A 23,475-nucleotide genomic window follows, 5' to 3' on the forward strand; every position below is an offset into this window, starting at 1 on the left:
GGCTGGAGTGTGTCAGCAGTTCCTTAAAGATGAAGGCATTGAAGCTATGGACTGGCCCGCCCGTTCCCCAGATCTGAATCCGATTGAGCACATCTGGGACATCATGTCTCGCTCCATCCACCAACGTCACGTTGCACCACAGACTGTCCAGGAGTTGGCGGATGCTTCAGTCCAGGTCTCGGAGGAGATCCCACAGGAGACCATCTGCAACCTCATCAGGAACATGCCCAGGCGTTGTAGGGAGGTCATACAGGCACGTGGAGGCCACACACAATACTGAGCCTCATTTTGACTTGTTTTAAGAACATTACATCAAAGATGGATCAGCCTGTAGTGTGTTTTTCCACTTTAATTTTGGCGGTGACTCCAAATCCAGGCCTCCTTTGGTAGAACAAAGTATTCAATGAGAATATTTAATTCATTCTGATCTAGGATGTGTTATTTGAGTGTTCCCTTTATTTTTTTGAGCAGTGTATATATATACAGTACAGACCAAAAGTTTGGACACACCTTCTCATTTAAAGATTTTTCTGTATTTTCATGACTATGAAAATTGTACATTCACACTGAAGGCATCAAAACTATGAATTAACACATGTGGAATTATATACTTAACAAAAAAGTGTTCAACAACTGAAAATATGTCTTATATTCTAGGTTCTTCAAAGTAGCCACCTTTTGCTTTGATGGCTGCTTTGCACACTCTTGGCATTCTCTTGATTGAACTTCAAGAGGTAGTCACCGGAAATGGTCTTCCAGCAATCTTGAAGGAGTTCCCAGAGATGCTTAGCATTTGTTGGCCCTTTTGCCTTCACTCTGCGGTCCAGCTCACCCCAAACCATCTCTATTGGGTTCAGGCCTGGTGACTGTGGAGGCCAGGTCATCTGGCGTAGCACTCCATCACTCTCTTTCTTGGTCAAATAGCCCTTACACAGCCTGGAGGTGTGTTTGGGGTCATTGTCCTGTTGAAAAATAAATGATGGTCCAACTAAACGCAAACCGGATGGAATAGCATGCCGCTGCAAGATGCTGTGGTAGCCATGCTGGTTCAGGATGCCTTCAATGTTGAATAAATCCCCAACAGTGTCACCAGCAAAGCACCCCCACACCATCACACTTCCTCCTCCATGCTTCACGGTGGGAACCAGGCATGCAGAGTCCATCCGTTCACCTTTTCTGCGTCGCACAAAGACACGGTGGTTGGAACCAAAGATCTCAAATTTGGACTCATCAGACCAAAGCACAGATTTGTCCATTCCTTGTGTTCTTTAGCCCAAACAAGTCTCTTCTGCTTGTTGCCTGTCCTTAGCAGTGGTTTCCTAACAGCTATTTTACCATGAAGGCCTGCTACACAAAGTCTCCTCTTAACAGTTGTTGAAGAGATGTGTCTGCTGCTTGAACTCTGTGGTATTGACCTGGTCTCTAATCTGAGCTGCTGTTAACCTGCGATTTTTGAGGCTGGTGACTCGGATAAACTTATCCTCAGAAGTAGAGGTGACTCTTGGTCTTCCTTTCCTGGGGCAGTCCTCATGTGAGCCAGGGCACACCTGTGAAGTTAAAACCATTTCCGGTGAGTACCTCTTGAAGCTCAATCAAGAGAATGCCAAGAGTGTGCAAAGCAGTCATCAAAGCAAAAGGTGGCTACTTTGAAGAACCTAGAATATAAGACATATTTTCAGTTGTTTCACACTTTTTTGTTAAGTATATAATTCCACATGTGTTAATTCATAGTTTTGATGTCTTCAGTGTGACTGTACAATTTTCATAGTCATGAAAATACAGAAAAATCTTTAAATGAGAAGGTGTGTCCAAACTTTTGGTCTGTACTGTATATATATATATATATATATATATATATATATATATATACACATTGGGGAAAAAAAGTATTTAGTCAGCCACCAATTGTGCAAGTCCTCCCACTTTAAAAAGATGAGAGAGACCTGTAATTGACATCATAGGTAGACCTCAACTATGAGAGACAAAATGAGAAAACAAATCCTGAAAATCACATTGTCAGATTTGGAAAGAATTTTTTTTTTTCCAATATTGGTGGAAAATAAGTATTTGGTCACCTACAAGCAAGCAACATTTCTTCCTCTCACAGACCTGTAACTTCTTCTTTAAGAGGCTCCTCTGTCCTCCACTCACTACCTGTAATACTGGCACCTGTTTGAACTTGTTATCAATATAAAAGACACCTGTCCGCAACCTCAAACAGTCACACTCCAAACTCCACTATAGTGAAGACCAAAGAGCTGTCAGAGGACACCAGAAGCAAAATTGTAGCCCTGCACCAGGCTGGGAAGACTGAATCTGCAATAGGCAAGCGTCTCGGTGTGAAGAAATCAACTGTGGGAGCAATAATTAGAAAATGAAAGACATACAGGACCACTGATAATCTCCCTCGATCTGGGGCTCCACACAAGATCTCACCCCATGGGGTCAAAATGATCTCAAGAACGGTGAGCAAAAATCCCAGAACCACAAGGGGGGACCTAGTGAATGACCTGCAGAGAGCTGGGACCAACATTACACAGGCTACCATCAGGAAAGCACTACGCTGCCAGGGACTCAGATCTTGCAGTGCCAGATGTGTCCCCCTGCTTAAGCCATTACATGTCCAGGCCCGTCTGAAGTTTGCTAGAGAGCATTTGGTTGATCCAGAAGAGTATTGGGAGAATGTCATATGGTCAGATGAAACCAAAGTAGAGCTGTTTGGTAGAAACACGACTCGTTGTGTTTGGAGGAGAAAGAATGCATCAATGCCCATCAGCTAGGGCATTGAAGATGAAACGTGGCTCGGTCTTTCAGCATGACAATGATCCCAAGAACACCACCAAGGCAAAGAAGGAGTGGCTTTGCAAGAAGCATTTCAAGGTCCTGGAGTGGCCTAGCCAGACTCCAGATCTAAACCCTATAGAAAACCTTTGGAGGCAGTTGAAAGTCCATGTAGCCCAGCGACAGCCCCAAAACATCACTGCTCTAGAGGAGATCTGCATGGAGGAATGGGCCAACATACCAGCAACAGTGCGTGCCAACCTTGTGAAGACTTACAGAAAACGTTTGACCTCTGTCATTGCCAATAAAGGATATATAACAAAGTATTGAGATGAACTTTTGTAATTGACCAAATACTTATTTTCCACCAAAATTTTAAAAAAATGTCTTCCCTAATCAGACTGTGATTTCCAGGATTTGTGTTCTCATTTTGTCTCTCATAGTTGAGGTCTACCAATGATGTCAATTACAGGCCTCTCTCATCTTTTTAAGTAGGAGAACTTGCACAATTGGTGGCTGACTAAATACTTTTTTTCCCCACTGTATATATACATTTAACTGCACTTCTTATGGTTATAAATTTACTAGGCAGATTTACTAATATTTTCAAGTGCTGTGTATGCATCGGCGAGGGGAATCAATCCAGCATTATACTTTATAAATGGAAGAGCTAAAGTAGATAACCAAATCTATTGTTTAAAATCAACATTTATTTATCCATATAAAGTGATCATCGTAAAATAAAAATCCGCTTGGAGCAGAAAAGTTGTGCTGCATCCCAGAGGTAGCCTACTATTGCCTGGTACACATTGTAAGATACTAGTGGTCTGTTGGGCTTTATTGTAAAATAATAAGCAGAAAAGTACAGAAACTATACAAATAAGAGAAATATACTGAAATAACAATGACTTATTATGGACATTACAACCTACAAAATTCAGACATATTTGTTCTGGAGAAGACAGCGAAAGGGTTATACATAAAATTAAGTACCGTATAAAAATAGAAAAAGTTAGAAAGCAAATGTAAAAAATAGATTTTTTTCTTATATTGTTGCAGCCTGGGATCAGGTATGTAGGATATATAAGGCAAACATGCTTTTTCTTGTATCACCAGACAGTCATGTTAGTAATTTTTCAGTTATTTTCCATTCCAGAATTGATACTTCAATATGGATGTTATGACCACCTGTGGATGCCACACAACCAAATGTAAAACAAATACCTAAAATTCCTTCATACTCAGGAAATTAAAATGCTGAGAACTGTACAGTGCATGTGGTTATAATCTATATTCATAAAAACATGTAGACTTAATGCACTTCTGGAATAGTTATTGCTTTACAGAAGGCTGTGGGAACACCTCTCGTACCATTCAATTGTTTTGGAATTTGAATATTCAGCAGCAGAATATTGGTTATATTCATACATGTCACAGGCAAGTAATGTTTTTTCCTTCAGATACATTGATTTGCAGTTTCAGTCTATACAGCTGCAGTCATGGGGTTTTTCTGTCTTGGATCTTGGGTTCTGTACTGGGTCCGATCCTGCCCTGACCTTCCTCCAGTACCGTAACCTGGTAATCTATGTGGTTGTGGTGGAGAAGGTGGCACATCTTGTCGTAGAGGACCCTTGGTTGTTGGTGGATGATATGGAGGGAACCGATAGCTGTCTTCTTGATGGGTCTGGGATCTGGGATAGGTACCTTTGGTGTTTGGAGATGCCACATCATAGTAGTATGGTGGCTCTCTATCTCTGTACAATGCTCGTGGACTAGTCATATACTCCACAGGTACCACAGGTCCAGGTCTGAAAAGCAATAGAAAAATATTACCCTTAAGATAGTTAATACGTATTGTATCATATAAGAGCTTACAATCATAGCATAGCTAAGGAAGGAAATACTAAACAATAGGACAATTACTGTTTTTTCATATTATGTTTTCCTTTATGAAAATCCTATTCATTATTCAGTAATACAGCACATGATGAACTAATTGTTAGGGGGTTGAATCTATGTAATATTGTGTAGTTCTTGTAAAGACAACAGTCTGATGACCCGTTACATGGTTCCTGTTTGTGGGAGCCATGTAATATTTGGAATGAAACCCATAAATACATCAAAAGATGTTTCATGGTGTTCTTGGATCTTGTCATTTTTTGTATTATAATATATATAATATTTACAAAATATGACATTTTACCCAGTAAGTCCACACAAAGAAGGATCATTATTTGTTTTGCTGGGGTGAAAATTGAGGTCAGCCTCATTACTGTAGTATCCAAGAACACCATGAAACATCTTTTGATGTATTTATGGGTTTCATTCCAAATATTACATGACTCCCACAAACAGGAACCATGTAATGGGTCATCGGACTGTTGTCGACACCAGAACTAAAATTTGCCATCTCCGTCAGGGGCTTCCACCTGAAGCCCAGATAAATTAGATTCAGATGAAACCCCGATGGAGCCAGTGAGTAAAATTAGGCAAATGGAGTGCAAATTCAACAACTTTGCACTTCGGAGGCAGTTTCCATCTTTTAGAGCATACTCTACTGCGGTTTTGTGCCTGGCATTAAAGATGGACACCTCACAAACAAGGTAAAGTTATACATTGAGCCTGATTACACTTAATGACTCCTTCAGGGTTTCACCTCCTTCCAGGTTTTATATGGAAGCCTCTTATGGAGACAGCAAAGACTCCTGAAAAAGGAGTGTAAAACTAGCCTACATGTCTCTGCTGGTCTAAAAAGAGGGAGATTATTTGAAAATTAAATATCATCTTTATTGATTCAAAAAGAACATGATAAAGATCTTAAAAAGTAAAATGGGTACGTGTAGCAGGAAACAGTTGCATTGTACAGTTGGGTATAGTGCAGTGGTTACATGATCATACAATATGGTTGTATAAAAAAGTCTGAGTGCTTTTGCAAAAATACAAAGAGTTTAGCACTAAATGGCATAAGTAAATGTAGTTTTCAACAGAAAACAGACAATAAAAGATTGGTGTCAAACCAAATGTTGATGTAAGCTTGTATGTAAAAATACAATTTGAAAGAGAAAGTATAGACCATTTTTATTAATTTGAAAAGTTTAACACCTTAGTGACCAGACCAATTTTTTTAAATCTCACCAGTGTCACTTTATGACTTTATATAGTAATTCCTTTAATTCAGATAGTCCTTCCACACAAAAACATTAAACCCTTTACAGCCTGGGGCGTAATAGTATGCACCAGGCTGTCACCCCCTGTTCAGTGCGGGTTCCGGTGCTGAGCCCAAACTGAACCGGGCACATGTCAGCTGATTCTTACAGCTGACATGTGCCCGCAACAGCCGCGGGTGGAATCGCGATCCACCCGTGGCTGTTACAAAGTTAAATGCCGCTGTCAATCTCTGACAGCGGCATTTAACAGCGCCGCGCCGGAAGCGCGTCACTTATCCCGCCCATCGGTGACTTATCACGTGATCACAGGTCACTGATGGGTAGGCATGACAACCCTGGGTCTGCAGCAGACCCCAGTGGTTGTCATGTACTGATCGCTATGAGCGCCACCTAGTGGTCGGCGCTCATAGCACAGGAGCATTTCTGCTACATAGAGGTGATCTGCTCATCACCTCTATGTAGCAGAGGCGATCAGACAGTTGCTGCTTCTAGTCTCCTATGGAGACTATAGAAGCAAGCAAAAAGTGTAAAAAAAATGTTTTTAAAAATATTTAAAAATGTAAAAAATATAAAAGTTTAAATCACCCCCCTTTCGCCCCATTCAAAATAAAATAATAAAAAAAGCCCACATACACATATTTTGTATGCCGATTGGTAAACGGTGTAACGAGAAAAAATACTAAAAGCCAGAATTACGTTTTTTTGTCACCGCAACATTGCAATAAAATGCAATAATGGGCGATCAAAACATCGGATCTACCCCAAAATGCTATCAATAAAAACTTCAGCTTGGCGCGCAAAAAATGAGCCCTCACCCAGCCCCAGATCCCGAAAAATGGAGACGCTACAGGTCTTGGAAAATTGCGCCTTTTTTTTTTTATTTTTAGCAAAGTTTTTCACCACTTAAATAAAAAAGAACCTATACATGTTTGGTATCTATGAACTCATAATGACCTGGAGAATAATAATGGCAGGTCAGTTTTAGCATTCAGTGAACGTGGTAAAAAAATTAAAAAAAAAAAAACATCTGTAGTATTTCACTTTTTTGCAATTTCACCACACTTGGATTTTTTTTCCCGTTTTTCCATACATGATATAGTAAAACCACTGAGGGCGTTCAAAAGTACAACTCGTCCCGCAAAAAATAAGCCCTCACATGGCCATATTGACGGAAAAATAAAAACGCTATGGCTCTGGGAACAATGGGAGCAAAAAGCGAAAATGCAAAAAATGGAAAATCCCAGGGTCCTTAAGGGGTTAATAATTATCATTTCCCTCATGTCTGCCTCACATCAGCACCATTTGTAAAGTGTTGTTTTATTTTGTTAGCATTTTAGAAGGTTTAAAAATGTAGCAGCATTTTTTTATTTTTTTCAAGGAAATTTACAAAACTCATTTTTTAGGGACCTGTTCAGTTTAGAAGTGACTTTGGGCGTCCTATATATTGGAAACCACACAAAAGTGATACTATTTTAAAAACCGCACCCCTCAACATACTTAAAATTGCTTTCAGGTAGTTCATTAACCCATCAGGTGCTCTCTAGGAAGTAATGGAAAGTGGCATGACAGGAATGAAAAAGTTTATTTTTACCACCTAAATTTTGATAACTTCTGAACAGGTCGTTATAGCTGGCAGACTATAAGGCCGTTATTTGACCATTACCTGCCATGGCAAATATCAGGAACACACAATCAAGATATCAGGGTGCCAATGTGGTTAAAGAGGGAGCCCCCACACTCTGTTAACTGTTTAGATTCTGTAGTCACTATTGACAGCAGCATCTAAGGGGTTAAACGGCAATGGCCGGTGTCAACAGATTGTGGCTGATGCAGCAAGTTGTTAGCTATAGTGTACAGGTGACAGCTACAGTCACCTGTCAGGGTATGCTAGACTCTCATATCTGACAAGGAGAACCACCGAATGATGGGTCCATTTGTAAATGAGCTGACAGTTTAGGAAACTTAAAAAACCTTTATTAGAAAAATTGGTTAAAATGGCACTACATGAACAATCATGTCCGCGCTAAAATATTGCAAACATTAATACAAAAAATTAGAAAAAGCAATAGAGAGGACCGCAATGACAGAAAAGGACAGCAGTGGAACTTGAAATACCTCATATTGTGTCACATATAAATGGATTAAAATACTACCACGTACAGACAGTATATCCCAAGGTGAAAATTGCATATGTATATATAAATTATACAGTAAATCACACTCTTATCATATATGAGGATTGAAAGCCTGGGGTATACTGTCATTAGATAGAATTAAAGTGAATTAACACTGACATTGTGCCAAAGGCTCCCTGTGGGATGGATAAAGTAAAATATAAACAATGCCCTCCCAGGGAATGGGAGGATAAGGTGAGGGGGAGGGGGACGGAATCGGGGAGGTGGGGAAAGGAAGAGAGAGAGGAAAAGGAGGGAGGTGGGAGTGAAGAGAGTGTACAACGTTAAAGCCAAGTGGTTGTGTAGTGATGTAGATATAAAGGAGGGAACCTAAACACAGGGCAGGCAGAAGATCTGGTTAATTACCTGGGTAAAACGGTCCAACAATGCAGCCCCGACGCGCATTTAATTTTGTCTTCTTACTATTATCAACTTGTGTTGCTATTCTCAGTGTGTGCTGTGTCTAGCCTCTCATATCGCAGGTCAGTAAAAAGACATATTGGTGGTCACTAAGGGGTTAATGGCCCCAACATACAGAACCATGAAATTATAAAGTGCATGTGCTTCAAAGTAACAACCACATGATTTAATAACAATAGCAGATGAAATCCCCTTGGAATGGATGTAAATGGCACAACATAATTCTCAGGTGTACAATAAGAGAGTAACAATAGCCATAGCATTAAGTGTCAGGTTCAAAAGTATTATTACCGGGGTTCACTTGTGCTGTACAAAGAGGACACCCCTAATTCACGTTTCGCATTAGCTTCTTCGGAGCTATACTACCTCTTCCAAATAGTATTTTTATATACAAGCTTACATCAACATTTGTTTTGACTCCAATCTTTTGTCTGTTTTCACTTGAAACTTACATTTACTAATGCTATTTTGTGCTAAACTCTTTGATTTTTGCAAAAGTACTTGCATTTTTTATATATAACCATATTGTATAATCATGTAACCCAGCTATACAAGATCGTTTTCCTACTAAACTTATCCCTTGTACTTTTTTAGTTTTTTTATAATGTTCTTTTTGAAACAATAAAGATGATATTTAACTTTCAAATAGTCTCCTTTTTTGTAGGATTATGTTGATATTTGGAATTACAATTTATTAGTACCGATATTGGCCTCTATATAGGCTAAATGGTCCACTAACTAATGCACATTTGTTTAAATTTATCCAGAGTGATCATTTGAGAAAATATTCATCATGGTATAATTTATTGTACTAAATAAATTCTAGATGCCTTATGGGAAACATTTATTAGAGTAAAAAGTTTTCCTCTCAAAGTAATGCACAGCTATGGATTGCCAATTTACAGTGACCACAGGGATTCTGCCAATGTTACAGGAATTACAAAATCTGGCAGTATGGAGGGAAGACTAATACATGAGTTCTGGAGATATAAATGTTCTCACAGCCACAGAACATCAAGTAAGTGAAAAATGTGTAAAATGTGAAGATAATATAACACAGCACCAAAAACCATTCCAGGTATTGTCAAATGAATGAAAATGTTTAATAGGAAAAAAGACGGGTGAGTGACTTTTCCACCATGGGCAGCAGGTTATGCAAGCATAATAAGCTACAGGACACCACCGTGTTTGTAGACTTTATAGAGCCCTTCCTTAGAGTTTACATTGTGGATGAGAAGCCCAGAAACTACAGGGCTGTCTCAAAGGACTTGACATGTAATACGCATAAAACTGAAATGTTGGAACGCTCGTTGGAGGTCATTTTGCACAGGGCCATTCACTGCATTATGTCACTACCAGGTGTTAAATACTCCATTGACATACACCATGTACACAATTAAAGCTACACTTTATAAAGTGGAGAGGATATGTAAAACGCTGCAAGCTTACTGGAAAACAACTAGACAAAACACAAAATTAATACATTAGTCTATATTCTTCCCGTCCAGATGTCTCTCATTTAGCACACAATAATAAAATACATTTCAGTTTATAGGCTATGAAATCTTGGCAAGAAGATGATGTTCTGGTTGTAAAATGAACATTAAGAATGTTCAGCATTTCCTCTGTCTGGACATTGACTGCAATGATGCAGAGATTTTTACTTCACAAAGCTATGAAGAAAGCTTCACACCAATCATCTGACATGAGTTTTCTATCACCTGACATAAAATCCTCCATAACTCCTAGCTTTTTCATCTAACAATAAGACAGATGTAAGGAAATTATTGACAGCTGGTATTTGGCAAATCTATTGCTTGAAAATGCCAATAAATATACATAAGAGCGGGTGACGTAGCAGATAACATTTGCTCAGGAAGCATGTCAGCTTATAAGCAGGAGTTGTGGATGCCTACCTTATGGACCCCTCCAAGCAGAGGCTAATATAAAAGTAAGAAGTATCTCTGTACTGTGTTAGCCAGTAGATAAAGGATTGAGAGTCCTCAGTAGTTAATAATAATAATCTTTATTTTTATATAGCGACAACATATTCCACAGCGCTTTACATACATTATCATAGTTGATACATTTTATTGGCTAACTGCTGTTTATCATAAGATTTTTAGTTAGCCATTAAAGGGGTTATTTGGTCTCCTTATCTCTTACCTCCTGGGACATTTTTAAGCTATTAATATTTATACAGGTGATAGAATTGTTCAGATAGTCCTACCTGTATGCCTCACAGCTGCGGTCCTGTTGAGAAATCATCTTTTAATCATTTATGTTAATGAGTTCTTCCAGGCTCTGGGGCCTGTGGTGACTGCAAGAAAATTCCTGCCTCCGGTGTTCATTTGTGTACCACCCCCCTCCCATCAGCGTCACAGTGCCCTGTGATGTGTACTGGTGGCCCCGGAATCTCACACCTGCGCCCTGCAATAGCGCAATTATACTTACCTTTTCCGCACTTCTATGGGCATTGACTTCATTGTTCTTCTGTGCAGGAGGCGGCGAGTCACTGCGACTTCAGTAGTAGGCACCGCACGCCCCAGAACCTCGAAGAACTCATTAACATAAAGGATTAAAAGAAGATTTCTCAACAACAAGACTGCAGCTATGAGGCATACAGGTAGGACTATCTGAACAATTCTATCACCTGTGTAAATATTAATAGCTTAAAAATGTCCCAGGGGGCGAGAGATTCCCTTTAAATGGGAAAATTACAAAATGCTTGCAAAATCAAACAATTTTTTTCCAATAAATACAAAACCAAAGATAGAAACAATCGGCAAATACCCTGTGTCACGGCGGTAACTCGCACACATTCTCAGCACCGTGCTACTCACTACGTTCGCCATCTTCCCCTCTTCCTGTCAGGCCTCCATGCTGAGTTACCTAATGCTGAACTCCCAGCTCTGCTGCATCTTCCTGCTGTCTCCACCTGACTATAAGGAGGTGTGGCCAGATCCTGCAGGAATTCAACCCTGCTGTGTCCTGCAGGGTTTGGATTCCCTAAACCTATTCCCTGCCAGCAGGGGATATATTAGGTAGCTCCTCTCTCTATTTCTTGCCTGAATTTAGGTTCCTGTTTGTCTCCAGAAATCAGTTTAAATGCTATTTTATCTTGTTACCCCTGTTACCGACGCAACTCGTTTACCCATTCTGTCTGGCCTCTCTGCTCCTGACCCCGGCTTTGTATTGTGAACCCGTGCTGCCTGCCCTGACCTTGAATCGTCTGACTACACTTCTGTATTTGCTCTCCTGTGCTCCATTCTGTGCTCTGCATTACTGCTTTGACCTGTGGGTCACCTGCTGCAGGTCCGGGGACTGCCCTGGAGTGGCACCTAGTGACTACCTGGGGCCAAGCCTATCCTTACCACCGGAGGCTCTATTGAGAACCTGGTAGTCACTTAGTCACACCACTCCAGGGTAAGCCAGGCCCATTCCGCTGTGGGTCCAAACCCACTGCCGTCACACCATGCAATAAGTAAATAAATAAATAGAAGTAGTACACGTAAATAACATAGGCTACACTATTTTGATCAAAAGAGAGCAAAATCCATCCGATCGCAACAAGGTGTGCCCAATCAGGATGGTTCCTAACTCTAGTATCTCACCTAGCCATGTGCCAGAAGACCTCAAAATAGAGGGTAGCAGTGCAGGACTCAGACTTGACTGTTTTACACCTGCTTGCGGAAAAAATATATAGTTAAGATGCACAGCCCAAAAGAGTAGGTGGGTACAAGGAACTTAAGCAAAACCAAAGAAATGGCACGGCATACCTGTTGATATGAGTGCAATGTGTAAGTGCACACTCATTCTGTGGTTGTTAACAGACAAATGCTAGATAAAAACAATGAGCAAATACCCTTCAGAAAGTAAATAAATAGTAATCTTTCTTGTAGTTTTTCTAATATAGTTTGTAAGCTCTGCTGTCTCGTAAGGTCACTGTTAGCTTCAGTGTTACTTCACTCTTACGATACGGCAGAGGCATAAAAAAACAAAGAGAAATTAGACACATAAAATTTAACTTTTAATAAATTATCTAAAAATGACTAAACAATCCACACAAGAACAACAATTAAATACATCATTACGGAGTATCAGAGTCAGGTAACACACCAGCCAGGAGAGAATAAGGGCTAATCCTGTCCCTATTTTGTCCCTGTTTTTCTCCCTTCCTGACAGCGGAGTTTGGCACCCTAATTTGTGCTACCTGGCGCCCTGCTCAACTTCGGTGTCCCTTATGTCCCTAAAAAAAAACTATCCTAATAAATATAAAAAGCTACAATCGTGAAAAAAGATAGAAGAAAGTGAACGTATAGGTTCAGAAGCCAACAATTATCAAAAATAATCTTTAAAAAGACCAGATTTTTTAAAAGACAGCAGCAATCAGACCTCAGCATTTAGGCAAGCAATCTGGGTGGCACATGTTTCAGGTGTATTTTACCTCCTTATTGCTGCACAACGCAGACTGAGCTTCATGGAGACCATGATTTTCCCTGTGTACTGTACATTTCAGGTTCAAGTCCACTAAAGGAACTAAAAAATAAAGTAAAAAATATCTATACTTTTAAAAAAAACATAAAAAAAAGTTTGACCCCAATTTTTTCCAGTGTAAGAGTAAAGAAATAAAACAAACATATTTCATATTAAAAAAAAAGTTAGGCTGCATGCCTACTTTTTTCAAACGTTTTTGCCGCGGAATTTCCACAGCGAAAACGCTTGAAAAACGCTTGGTAATACGTGACCCATGGTCCCCAATGATAATCCGCATGTGCTGTGCACATGCTGCGGAAAAATTATCATTGAGGAAAAATACGCAACATGTCCATTCATTTTGCGGACACGCAGCGTTATTGCCGCCATTGACTTGCATTGAATCGCTTAATATCCGCATGACTACATGTGCACATACGAATATTAAGTGATTCAATGTGCGGATGGTACCCGGGTCTGGAGAAGAGGAGACTCTCATCCAGACCCGGGTACCATAGAACCTGCTAAAAAAAAAATTTAAAATAAAAAATAAACATTATACTCACCTTCCGATGTACCCCGGTCTCCTGTATGATGCGTCCTGGCTCCCCGATGGCTCGCGATGGTCTAAAAGGACCTTCCATGACGTCATTTAGTCATGAGACAGGTCACGCGACCGCTGACGTCGGTGGTCGCCTGACCAGTTACATAACTAAATGACATCATGAAAGGTCCTTTCACACCATCGCGAGCCGTACAAGAGACCGGGCGCTGCGGAGAAAAGATCGGCGGCCATCAGAAGGTGAGTATAATGGGTTTTTTTTTGTTTTTTTTACCATTCTTATTCTTTTCTTTTAACTATTAACTTGGTCACACTATATAAATCCATGCCGGTTGCATGGATTTATATAGTGTGACCAAGTTGTCAAGCACTTTCCAAGTGATGCTAAAATCGCTCGGAAAAGTGCTTGATAACCCACATGCAGAAATGCATGCAAAGACGCTTGACAAACGCTTCTACCTGGCAGGAAAAACACATGTAAAATCCGCATGCGTTTTCCTGCCAGGGAGATGCGGAAAAAATCTGCAGCATTTCTGCATCGTGGGCACTTAGGATTGCTGATTTTCAGTCCCTGCACCTTCCCCAAAAAATGCAATAAAAACATTCTATGTATCCAAAAATGGTACCAATAAAAATATCAGTTTGGCATGCAAAAAACAATCCCTCACAGAGCTACATTGAGCTACATTGATGAAAACTAAAGTGACAGGTTTATCGCAACACAAACCAAATTTAGAAATATTTTAACTTTTTTTCACTACGTAAATGAAAAAAAATTACAAGTTTATCACTGTAAATGTACTGACCTGGAGAATCATGTTTCCTGGTTATTTTTGCTGTGTTAATTCTTAAATTTCTGGGGGAATTATAATTCTTCTTTTTGTGGCTTTGCTTTCAATTTAGTGTAGAAACTCTCAAGTATGAGGGCCCTTGACGCGGGTTGCGAGCGTGCATATTTTGGCCAAAATATCAACCAATAACTCATATATATATTAAAAAAAAAATATTCAGGGTGCAGCTAAGCCCATGGGGGTACAGTACTGGGCAGCCCACCTAATCTAATAGTATTGGTGACACTAATAGGCAGTAAGCCTATTTTTTTTTCTATGTCTTGAGTTGTGTGCTACATGTGTGACCAGCGCCCTATACAAGCCTTATATGTGTGCAATTTTAATACTAAGCAATCACCCCCCTCCATGAATTGGTAGGTTGTGAGCGATTGTCTCATCAGTATTTTGTACCTTTGTTGCCTCCATCTTTGCAGCTTTCTGCTCTCCTTTGCTATATAGCTTACCCCATGTGCAGGGCATTGCAGTAGTTTAGGTATCCATAGGTTTGAGCACTAAGAGCTAACTGTCACTACATGAGTGGTCATAACCATGGATACTTAAGCTACTGCAATGCCCTGAACATGGGGTAAGAGACATAGAGAATCTGAAGAACTGTGCTAAATTTCTAATTGGAGGTATTTGCTAATATTATTACACCTACTACATATTGGGATAGGATCTTTAAGATGGGAATACCCCTTTAAGCTCAGATTGTCTCATTGTAATGAATTGGTTCACTCAGGCAGCTTCCCAAATGGAAGCTATAGGTGAACACAGTCTGTAGCTAGCCTTAGATACTGGATGTCCTTTCAGAGACTCTGGTCCTCTGCATCTTCACAAAATGCCTACCACAATGTCATACTCCCTATGCACAGAGTCCATTGAAATCAAATAAATGCCCACTAACACCCTCCGTTGGACCATGGAAAACAAAAAGAGGATGGACTGTTCTGTAGCATGCAGGGTGGAGCGATGTGTCTCATCAGTGGCGTAAGTTGAAGCTCATTGGCCCCAATGCAAAAGCTCCAATGGGGACCCCAATTATTGTAAGTCTTTAACACCATTGGTCATTTCATATAGGCCAAAGGAACTTTTTTTCAGGCCCTTAGGCTCCAGGGCCTGGGTGCGATTGCAACCCCTGCACCTATTGTAGTTACACCCCACTGTGTCGCAGACCTCAGACTTATGAAGAACGCACTGCATCCTGGAGTCTGAGATTGTGGTGGCCGTTTGCTTAAGGAGGACACAGGGAACCAGATAGCAGCAGGATCACACACAAGGAGAGCTCCAGGTATTCGGAGTTTACCTTTGCCAGAGTATAGTTACATTTTTAATTTTGACACGAGGATTGAACTAAAATAAAACTTGAAACAAAATGACAAGATGTATTTATCCAGATGGAGATCTTCATTGGAATAGCCTTGATGACTGCCGGTCCGCTATTGCTCTGCTCGGAATTATTGAATTAACATGGAGGATAATGCATTTCATTTACTGCACTTTCAAACTAATGAAATCGTCAAAGAAGTCATAATTGACTCCATAGCAGCAGCCACAATGGCTGCTTTTGTGTGTTTTTCATGGTCATATATAGACTTAGGCTAAATGAATGATTAACCTAGATTAATGGTAAGATTAAATTTGTTTAGGCCAAGGGTTAAAGAAGTAAACGGTCACTTCATACAGGACTATGCTAGTTGTTTTTTTTGTCCTGTACTGATAGCAATCTTAGTAAACATAATCTTCATGGAATTACACTGTATTTATTTCATACAGATATAGCTTAGATTGGGACAATGTAATTTTTCATAACATATTTAATTTATTTTACAGCCAGTGTGCTTCCTCCTCTGTATGTTTGTAGTAAAAAGAAAAAAATGTTGTTGATGAATGTGCTATATTGTGGTATAATTTCTCTATACTGATGTCAATAGGGAAAAAACACATCAAAATCAAATAACAAAAATTGATTTTGCGATGGTAAAAAAATCATATTTTTCTATTATTCAATAATATGTAACATCTGGACATTGGGTTTTCACTCTGCTAAAAAATTCCATAAATCACTCAACATAATGTGGAGACAACCAAAGCATTGGATTGTGTTTTATTGCCCTCACTAAATTCTAATTAGGATCCAAGTGAATTTTCTCCAGCTTTTCCGCTTAGACTTCCTTCACAGTTTTCAGGTTTGTAAACAAATTTTCATTGCATTTTATATTTTCAGAACCAATATTAATAGAATAAAGGTCTACATGACACCTAGGTCAAATATCTCTTCACTATTTAGCCAAATAATGACTATGCCGAGACTCCTTTATATGTTCTCTATTTACTTTGCCTATGTTATGACAGTCAGTAAGCCATACATATTGCACCTCCCCTAGAAAATGTGTATCAGCGCTGTATTTTTTTGTTACTATGACAACTAAATCCAAATTCTAAAAGAGGATCAGGAAGTTGAAGAGTTGGTCATCACTTTGATATTGCTTACTTTTTTTTAAAGGTCATTTTAAATTTCATAGGGCAATATTGTCTTCTTGAATAATACATTGCAACAGAGGGGGACTGTTACCAGCCAGAGAAGGGAATTAGATGGCCTTTAACAAAATACAATAATATTGGTTTATGCTCCATGTTCACAAATAGGAATAATAACCAAGCAGTATCACCGCTATACTAAGATTTGAAAAATAGTGTTCTTATCATAGGAGAAATAACTGCATATTCGGAGAGTTAAATAGGACCTTTTACCAAAATGTTCATGTTGTAATAAGTGTTTTATAACAGAATAAAATGTGTTGTTTTTTTTCACTTTGTTTTTTAATTTAGCCTGTCCTGTGTTTTATCGGACAAAGTATTTGGCATCTAAACAGTTACCTTTTTTTTTAAGTACAAGAGAGAGTTCAATTCACTAGGGGGGGGGGGGTTACTTCTTCCCATTTCTCACACTGATAAATTATAAGCAGGTAACAACACACTGGGGTAAAAACGAACAAGGCACCTCAATAGCACTGACAGTCTTCTCTCCTCACTGCAGTGTGAAGATGTGCTGGAGCACAGTAGACCTGAGTGTGATTAATTTACAGCTTTCAGCTCTCATCTCCAGCAGTCAGTGTGAGGGGAGAAGCAGTACTTTGGAAATTGAGTCTCACTACAAACATTTCTCTACTCTCAAATTCAAATTAGTTTTATTGGCAGGAATAAATACACATTACCACTGCCAAAGCAAGTGCTGTTCTGCCTCACACTGACTGCTGGTGATGAAAGTTGTTAATCACACTCAGCTCTTCTATGCTCCAGCACATGTAATCACGGTACAGTGAGGTAGAACAAACTGTGTGATTATGTCTCACACAGAGGCTGTTATAAGCTATAGTGTAGGCATGATCTTTTCCCCATGTATGTGGAAGCCTGCTTACGATTGGCAGAACTGGCAGAACTATTATAGTAGAGCTACTAGAAGTGTTTGTAATGAGATGGCTTTCAGTTCTCATCTTTGGCAATCCATTAATCACACTCAGCACTGCTGAACTCCAGCACACGCCATCACTCTGCTTTGAGGAGACCAGACTGATCGTCAATACTATGGTGGGGGTAGGTGGGACATGTTTTTCTTAACGCAGTGTGTTGTTGCTTGTTTATGATTGGTCAGCATCAGAAAGAGGCACAAGTACACGCCCCAAGTGAAATCTCTCTGGATTTAAAACATATTATCTGTTTAAGTGTTCCAATAATTTGGTCACTTACCTCAGCAACAGAGATATTAAATAAAAAACTCTGCAGCGCCTATTACATCATTAGTACAGTTCAACATGAAAAATTTGGTGAAAAGTCATCTTTAATATAAACCTGATGCTGTTACGGGAATATAACTACTTTTCATACGAGGGGTCATGTGTTTGTGATTATCACCGCACAGTCGCTATCTCTTTCACATGGTTCCACCTGGCCAAGGAGAGGCACCTTTTCTGAGATTCAAAAGCACATTCAAGGACACACATTATCTGGCTTAAATGATTTTGTAATTGTCCCATTGGAATCACTTAGTGCAAATGTTTCCTGTCTAAAGTAAAATGAGGTACAGAAGGGAGAGCAGGCTGCGTTCCGTCTGGAAATCCAGTTTACCCTCTGGGAATGATTTTGGATGAATGCAGAGCTGAATAAGACAAGCACTCATAGTCCTCGGTGAGACAGTCCAGGCGAAGTGTTGAAGGAAGAGACAAAAGCTGCCTGCAACATACAAAAATGGTTCCTAAATGGCATAAGCTGCAGGACAACTGGTATCTTTACACTCACACCTACCCTCTATTCAGTCATTCCACTCATCACGTCTCTGGAAATTCTTTCCCTGCTTTTATTGCTATAGAAGTGCAGGGAAAGAGATGAGGAATAACCGATGGATACTCCCCACCCAACATACATCTAACTGAAACCTAAAGAGTGGTACAATTTTGTGTAATGAATAGAACGGGGTTTAATGTGTTATTCTGCTAAACTCATTAAGATGGTGCTGTATGTTTGCTTTTGCTAAACCAAAGGGCGTTGAAACAAACATGAAACTGATGAAAATAATATCCAAGATGCATGACATTAGTATATTACTGTTCCTGATTACCCAGTGTAAATCCTGACCTACATATTTATAAAGAAAAAAAGGAGGGATTATGAATAGGTCTCACTGTCATGTTGTGAATGAATGTCTTTTTAAGTGTCGGATTAGTTTGTCTCTACAAGAAAAACAAGTGCCAATCACAGACAAGTATGTAATTGTGTCTGATTGGTCCTCTCTAATGAGAAATGTGAATGTAATTAAAGTAAGACGCAGACAAGTGTAATGCAATTTACATGTAACTGTATATGTGTAAATGTACGCCGTATAGAGTTTCTGTAATATCAGCAAAGTTAGTGATTGGATATTCAAATTCTAAATTTCCAAATATAATTATGTAAATTAGGAATCAATCGCAGAAATTTCATATTCCTGTCTCGGCAATTCTCCGTGATCTACATACATCAATAGCACAAATCTCTAGCAGTATGATATAATGCATCCACAAAACCTAAGCTGTAAAGCCTGCCATACACATTAGGCTGTCGACTGAACGATGGTTTGGTCGGCAGCCATCTCGGCCGGCTCTCCCATATACAGCAGCAGTCGTTTGGCCAAGCACTCCTGTGTTCTGTATGAGAGCGCTGTCTCGCCAGGCATGTCCTGGCTTATCTCAAGGAGACAAACCCTTTTGTGTCCCTTAATTATGTGCTAATACCAATCAGCTGTTGTCACATGGAGAAGTCACCAGCATTGTCTTAAGTCACTGTAGAGGAATTCCAGCTTTACATGTCACCCATTTTAGGCTATGTGCCCATGTTGCATTTATGAAGCAGAAAATTTCTGCTGCATAAATGCAAGTCCTCTCCCGGAAAAACGCATGCGGAATTCCGCACGCGTTTATCGCGCTTTTTTCGCGCGTTTATCACGCGTTTTCCACATGCGGAATTGCCTTGCGTTTTTTATGCATTGAACAAAGGCAATTCCGCTTGCGGAAACGCAAAATTAAATGACATGCTGCGGATTTTTGAACGCGGTATAAACGCTGCGGAAAAATCCGCAGCATGTGCATAGAAGTTGCGGAAACCCATTGGGGATCATGGGGTGCGGGTTACCAAGCGTTTTACAAGCGTTTCCGCTGCGGAAATTCCGCATCAAAAACGCTTGTAAAACGCTACGTGGGCACACAGCCTAAGTCATGTTTGTTCCTCTACTCTTACTAAAAATGTTCACATACCATAAATAGCTTTCAAACAAATGTTTGGCTGACAACAATTCTAACCAATCACACACATCATAGGGCTTAGTTAAGCATGCATGTCTTCTAAATAGGGAAAAGGGAAAAACTGTTGCCAGACACCTCTGAAGTTCAACGTGCCCTATGCTCATTTCCAGCAATAATCTTTAGTTGAGCAAAAACCAAACCCTATTTTAGCTGTGCTTCACCCAGCATTTTATGATTCAGTGTGACTATCCATTTTATCTCATCACATACTATGTATACCGCAAAAATATTCCTGTATAATTCAAACATAAGTGTATCACTAAAGGCCCCGTCACACTAAGCGATGCTACAGCGATCCCGATAACGATACGACCTGTCAGGGATCATTGCTGCGTCGCTATGTGGTCGCTGGTGAGATGTCAAACAGTCAGATCTTCCCAACGACGCAGCAACGATACGGCGACCCATAACAATCTGTATAAAGATGCACACCTATGTGTTTCTGTGTCTGAGTCGTCAACAAGGTCGTTGGTAAGATGTCAAACACACCGATGCATGCTACCCAGCGGGGCCTCAACGATCAAGGAAATGTCCAGACCATTCTGACACGACCAGCAATCTCACAGCAGGGGCTTGGTCGCTGCTAAGTGTCAAACGTAGCGAGATCGCTACTGAGGTCGCTGTTGCGTCACAAATCTCGCTAGCGATCTCGCTTATTGTGACGGGGGCTTTAGGCTAAAATCAGGGCCAGATCAGATAAGCTATTGGATTGCAAAAGGCCCATATACTGTTCGTATTTCAGTCCAGCTGCTACACCAATACCTCCACCCTGTGCCAGTCATTGCACTGGTTATGCATCTGTTTCAGAGTATAATAAAAACTTATCTCTCTCACTCATATAGTTATCCATAGTTCTACACCACAATACATCTCCTCCCTCATCTCTGCCTTTCACCCTACTTGTCCTCTCCATTCTGCAACTAATCTAAGACTAACATCCTCCATAATCGAAACCTCCTACTTACATCTCCAAGACTTCTTTTTTGCTGCACTAGTTTTCTGGAATGCACTACCCCAGACAATCAAATTAAAACCTAGCCCCCACATATTTTAAACATGCTCTAACAACACATCTCTTAGACAGGCCTATCACCTTTCTTCACTAATCTAACTCTTCATTGTTCTCCTTTTCTAAATTTTGCTCAGAATCTGGTCCCTCCTATTCATATGTTTCCTCTATGCATCCAATAGCACTTGATAACAGTACTTAGACAGTGATGGCTGGACCTTTCATGACAAGCAAGCCCTTTTTTACCTATTCTGTCCCCCTATTTCACTATAAATTGTAAGCTTGCGAGTCGGGTCCACACTCCTGCTGCAACTGTTGAATACTGTGTTACTTCATGATATCTTTATTGTCTTTACATGTCCCTACTTAATTGTAAAGTGCTGCAGAATATTTTGGTGCTATACAAATAAAATTATTTTTAATTATTATTCATGCACAGGGAAACTCTTCTGTGTGTGTTCACCCATGGCTCATATAGTAAAGCAGACCAAACACAGCATGGTATAATTTTGTCCAAACCATAGACGGAGCTCCACATTTGGGCAGTGCAGAAGTGTACATATAATCAGAAGCACTACTCACGTATCCAAACACAAAAGTAGAAGCTCTGACTTCTCCCTTCATGTGTAGTAGTAAGTAACATGTTTCACTTATCTAAAGAGTTAGAAATGTACATCAACACTTGAAGGCTTCCAGTTGACAAGGAGACTGACACTTGTAGCTCTGTGTATAAGTTTAGAAGGATATAGTTTCCAGCTTGAGGCAGTAAACAGGTTACAGTAGTAAAGCTATAAAACAGACTGACATTTCTCAAAGTATCAAGCAACTTTTTACACATACAAATCATTGTTACAACGGAAATAATTGAAACAACTTGTAATGGTAGTAAACTAGTGTAATTACCCCAAACCATGAGCAATAACTGTTATCTGAGAACAACCTATTTTCACCAACAGCAGGATAGTTTACTTATTTTAATTGACCGTAACTTTGTTGGTCAAACTGTATTGTTGTATTGCAGATATTCTAAGCACTCTTATGCCTAGAATATCAGGATATTTAAAAGAAGGTTAGGGTGCATTTGCACTGACCGAGCTACGGCCATTAAACCAGTGTTTCCCAAAGCCTAGCAGCTGATCATATCTTTAGGATTTCTCTAGTATCTGTGCAGTACAAAGTAAATCCTGAAAACATGAGCTGTTGGAGGGCCTTGAGGACTAGAGTTGGGGAACACTGTGTTAATGACAGACAATTGGCAAAAAGGGCTGACTGCACTTCCATGTGCACAGAATGATTGTTAATATGATTACTCTGTAGCCATACAATAACATTGTCCTTGGCAGCACGTCCTGATTATACTGAGCGATGCACTACCAATGTCGATAGGGTTTTTTGTGATTGACAGCATTTTTCAACTGTACAATTATTGAGAAACAAGAATTCATTGAAAAGCCCATTGACAATAATTGTGTAGTGTAAATGTATCTCAAAGGGAATCTGTCAGAAGGATTTCACACCCCAAACTATTTATTTGCGCATGTAGCTCTTTCAAAGACAATACCAGCAATACCTTTACTAGGCCAGTCTGTTCCTCCATTACTGAGAAATCAGTATTTGAATTCATATGCAAATGAGACTGAAGAACTATTTGTAGATCTGAAGCCTCTGTCACTCCAGCTCTAGTCCATGCCTATTGATGCCTTCTCCTTCTTGACTGACAGCTTCTATGCTGTGTTGCTTCAAGCAAAGAAGCCATCAATCAAGCAGGAGGAGGTGGCACTGGGCTGGGAATAGAGCTGGAGTGACAAAGGCTTCAGATTAAAAAATAGTTTTTCAACCTCATTTGGATATCAATTAAAATGCTGATTTCTCAATAACCTAGAAACAGACTGGCCATGTAATGGTATTGCTGGGCTTGTCTTTGAAAGAGTTTTAGTGTGAAATCCTGCTGACAAATTCCCTTTAAGGCATATTGTATTTTAACGTGCCCAATTATTTGTTCTTAGAAAAGATAAGGCATTTGGCAGTGTATTTTCCCACTAATGATCACACATGTAGACTTGGTTGAATCCTAATTTTAACATAATCATTTAGGGTTTCCATGAGCAAGGTTTAAGGTAGCTACTGCCAGTTAGCAATTTATATTTTGATATTTTAATTAATATATAGAATTTCTACCTATATCAAATTACCAAAGTGAATTAAACAATTTCATGTAA

At 39.7% G+C, this 23,475-nt stretch overlaps 1 protein-coding gene across 3 annotated transcripts in view; it reads right to left on the reverse strand.

Annotated features, from left to right (window-relative positions):
• Positions 1-3,580: 3,580 nt before the first annotated feature.
• The window catches only part of PARD3B (par-3 family cell polarity regulator beta), a 2,083,049-nt gene continuing 2,063,154 nt past the window's right edge, over positions 3,581-23,475 (reverse strand). For 2 of the 3 annotated variants that reach the window (XM_073646398.1, XM_073646401.1), the window contains one exon: positions 3,582-4,589. In XM_073646398.1, coding sequence (XP_073502499.1) covers positions 4,265-4,589 — 325 coding nt within the window. In that variant the 3' untranslated portion in view covers positions 3,582-4,264. Of the gene's footprint in view, positions 4,590-23,475 lie in introns of all 3 variants that reach the window. The other variant, XM_073646400.1, reaches the window with a different exon arrangement.

This window comes from Phyllobates terribilis, unplaced genomic scaffold, assembly GCF_046119375.1.
Source record: "Phyllobates terribilis strain yellow unplaced genomic scaffold, ASM4611937v1 Scaffold_9__5_contigs__length_417890890, whole genome shotgun sequence".
Lineage (NCBI taxonomy): Eukaryota > Metazoa > Chordata > Amphibia > Anura > Dendrobatidae > Phyllobates > Phyllobates terribilis.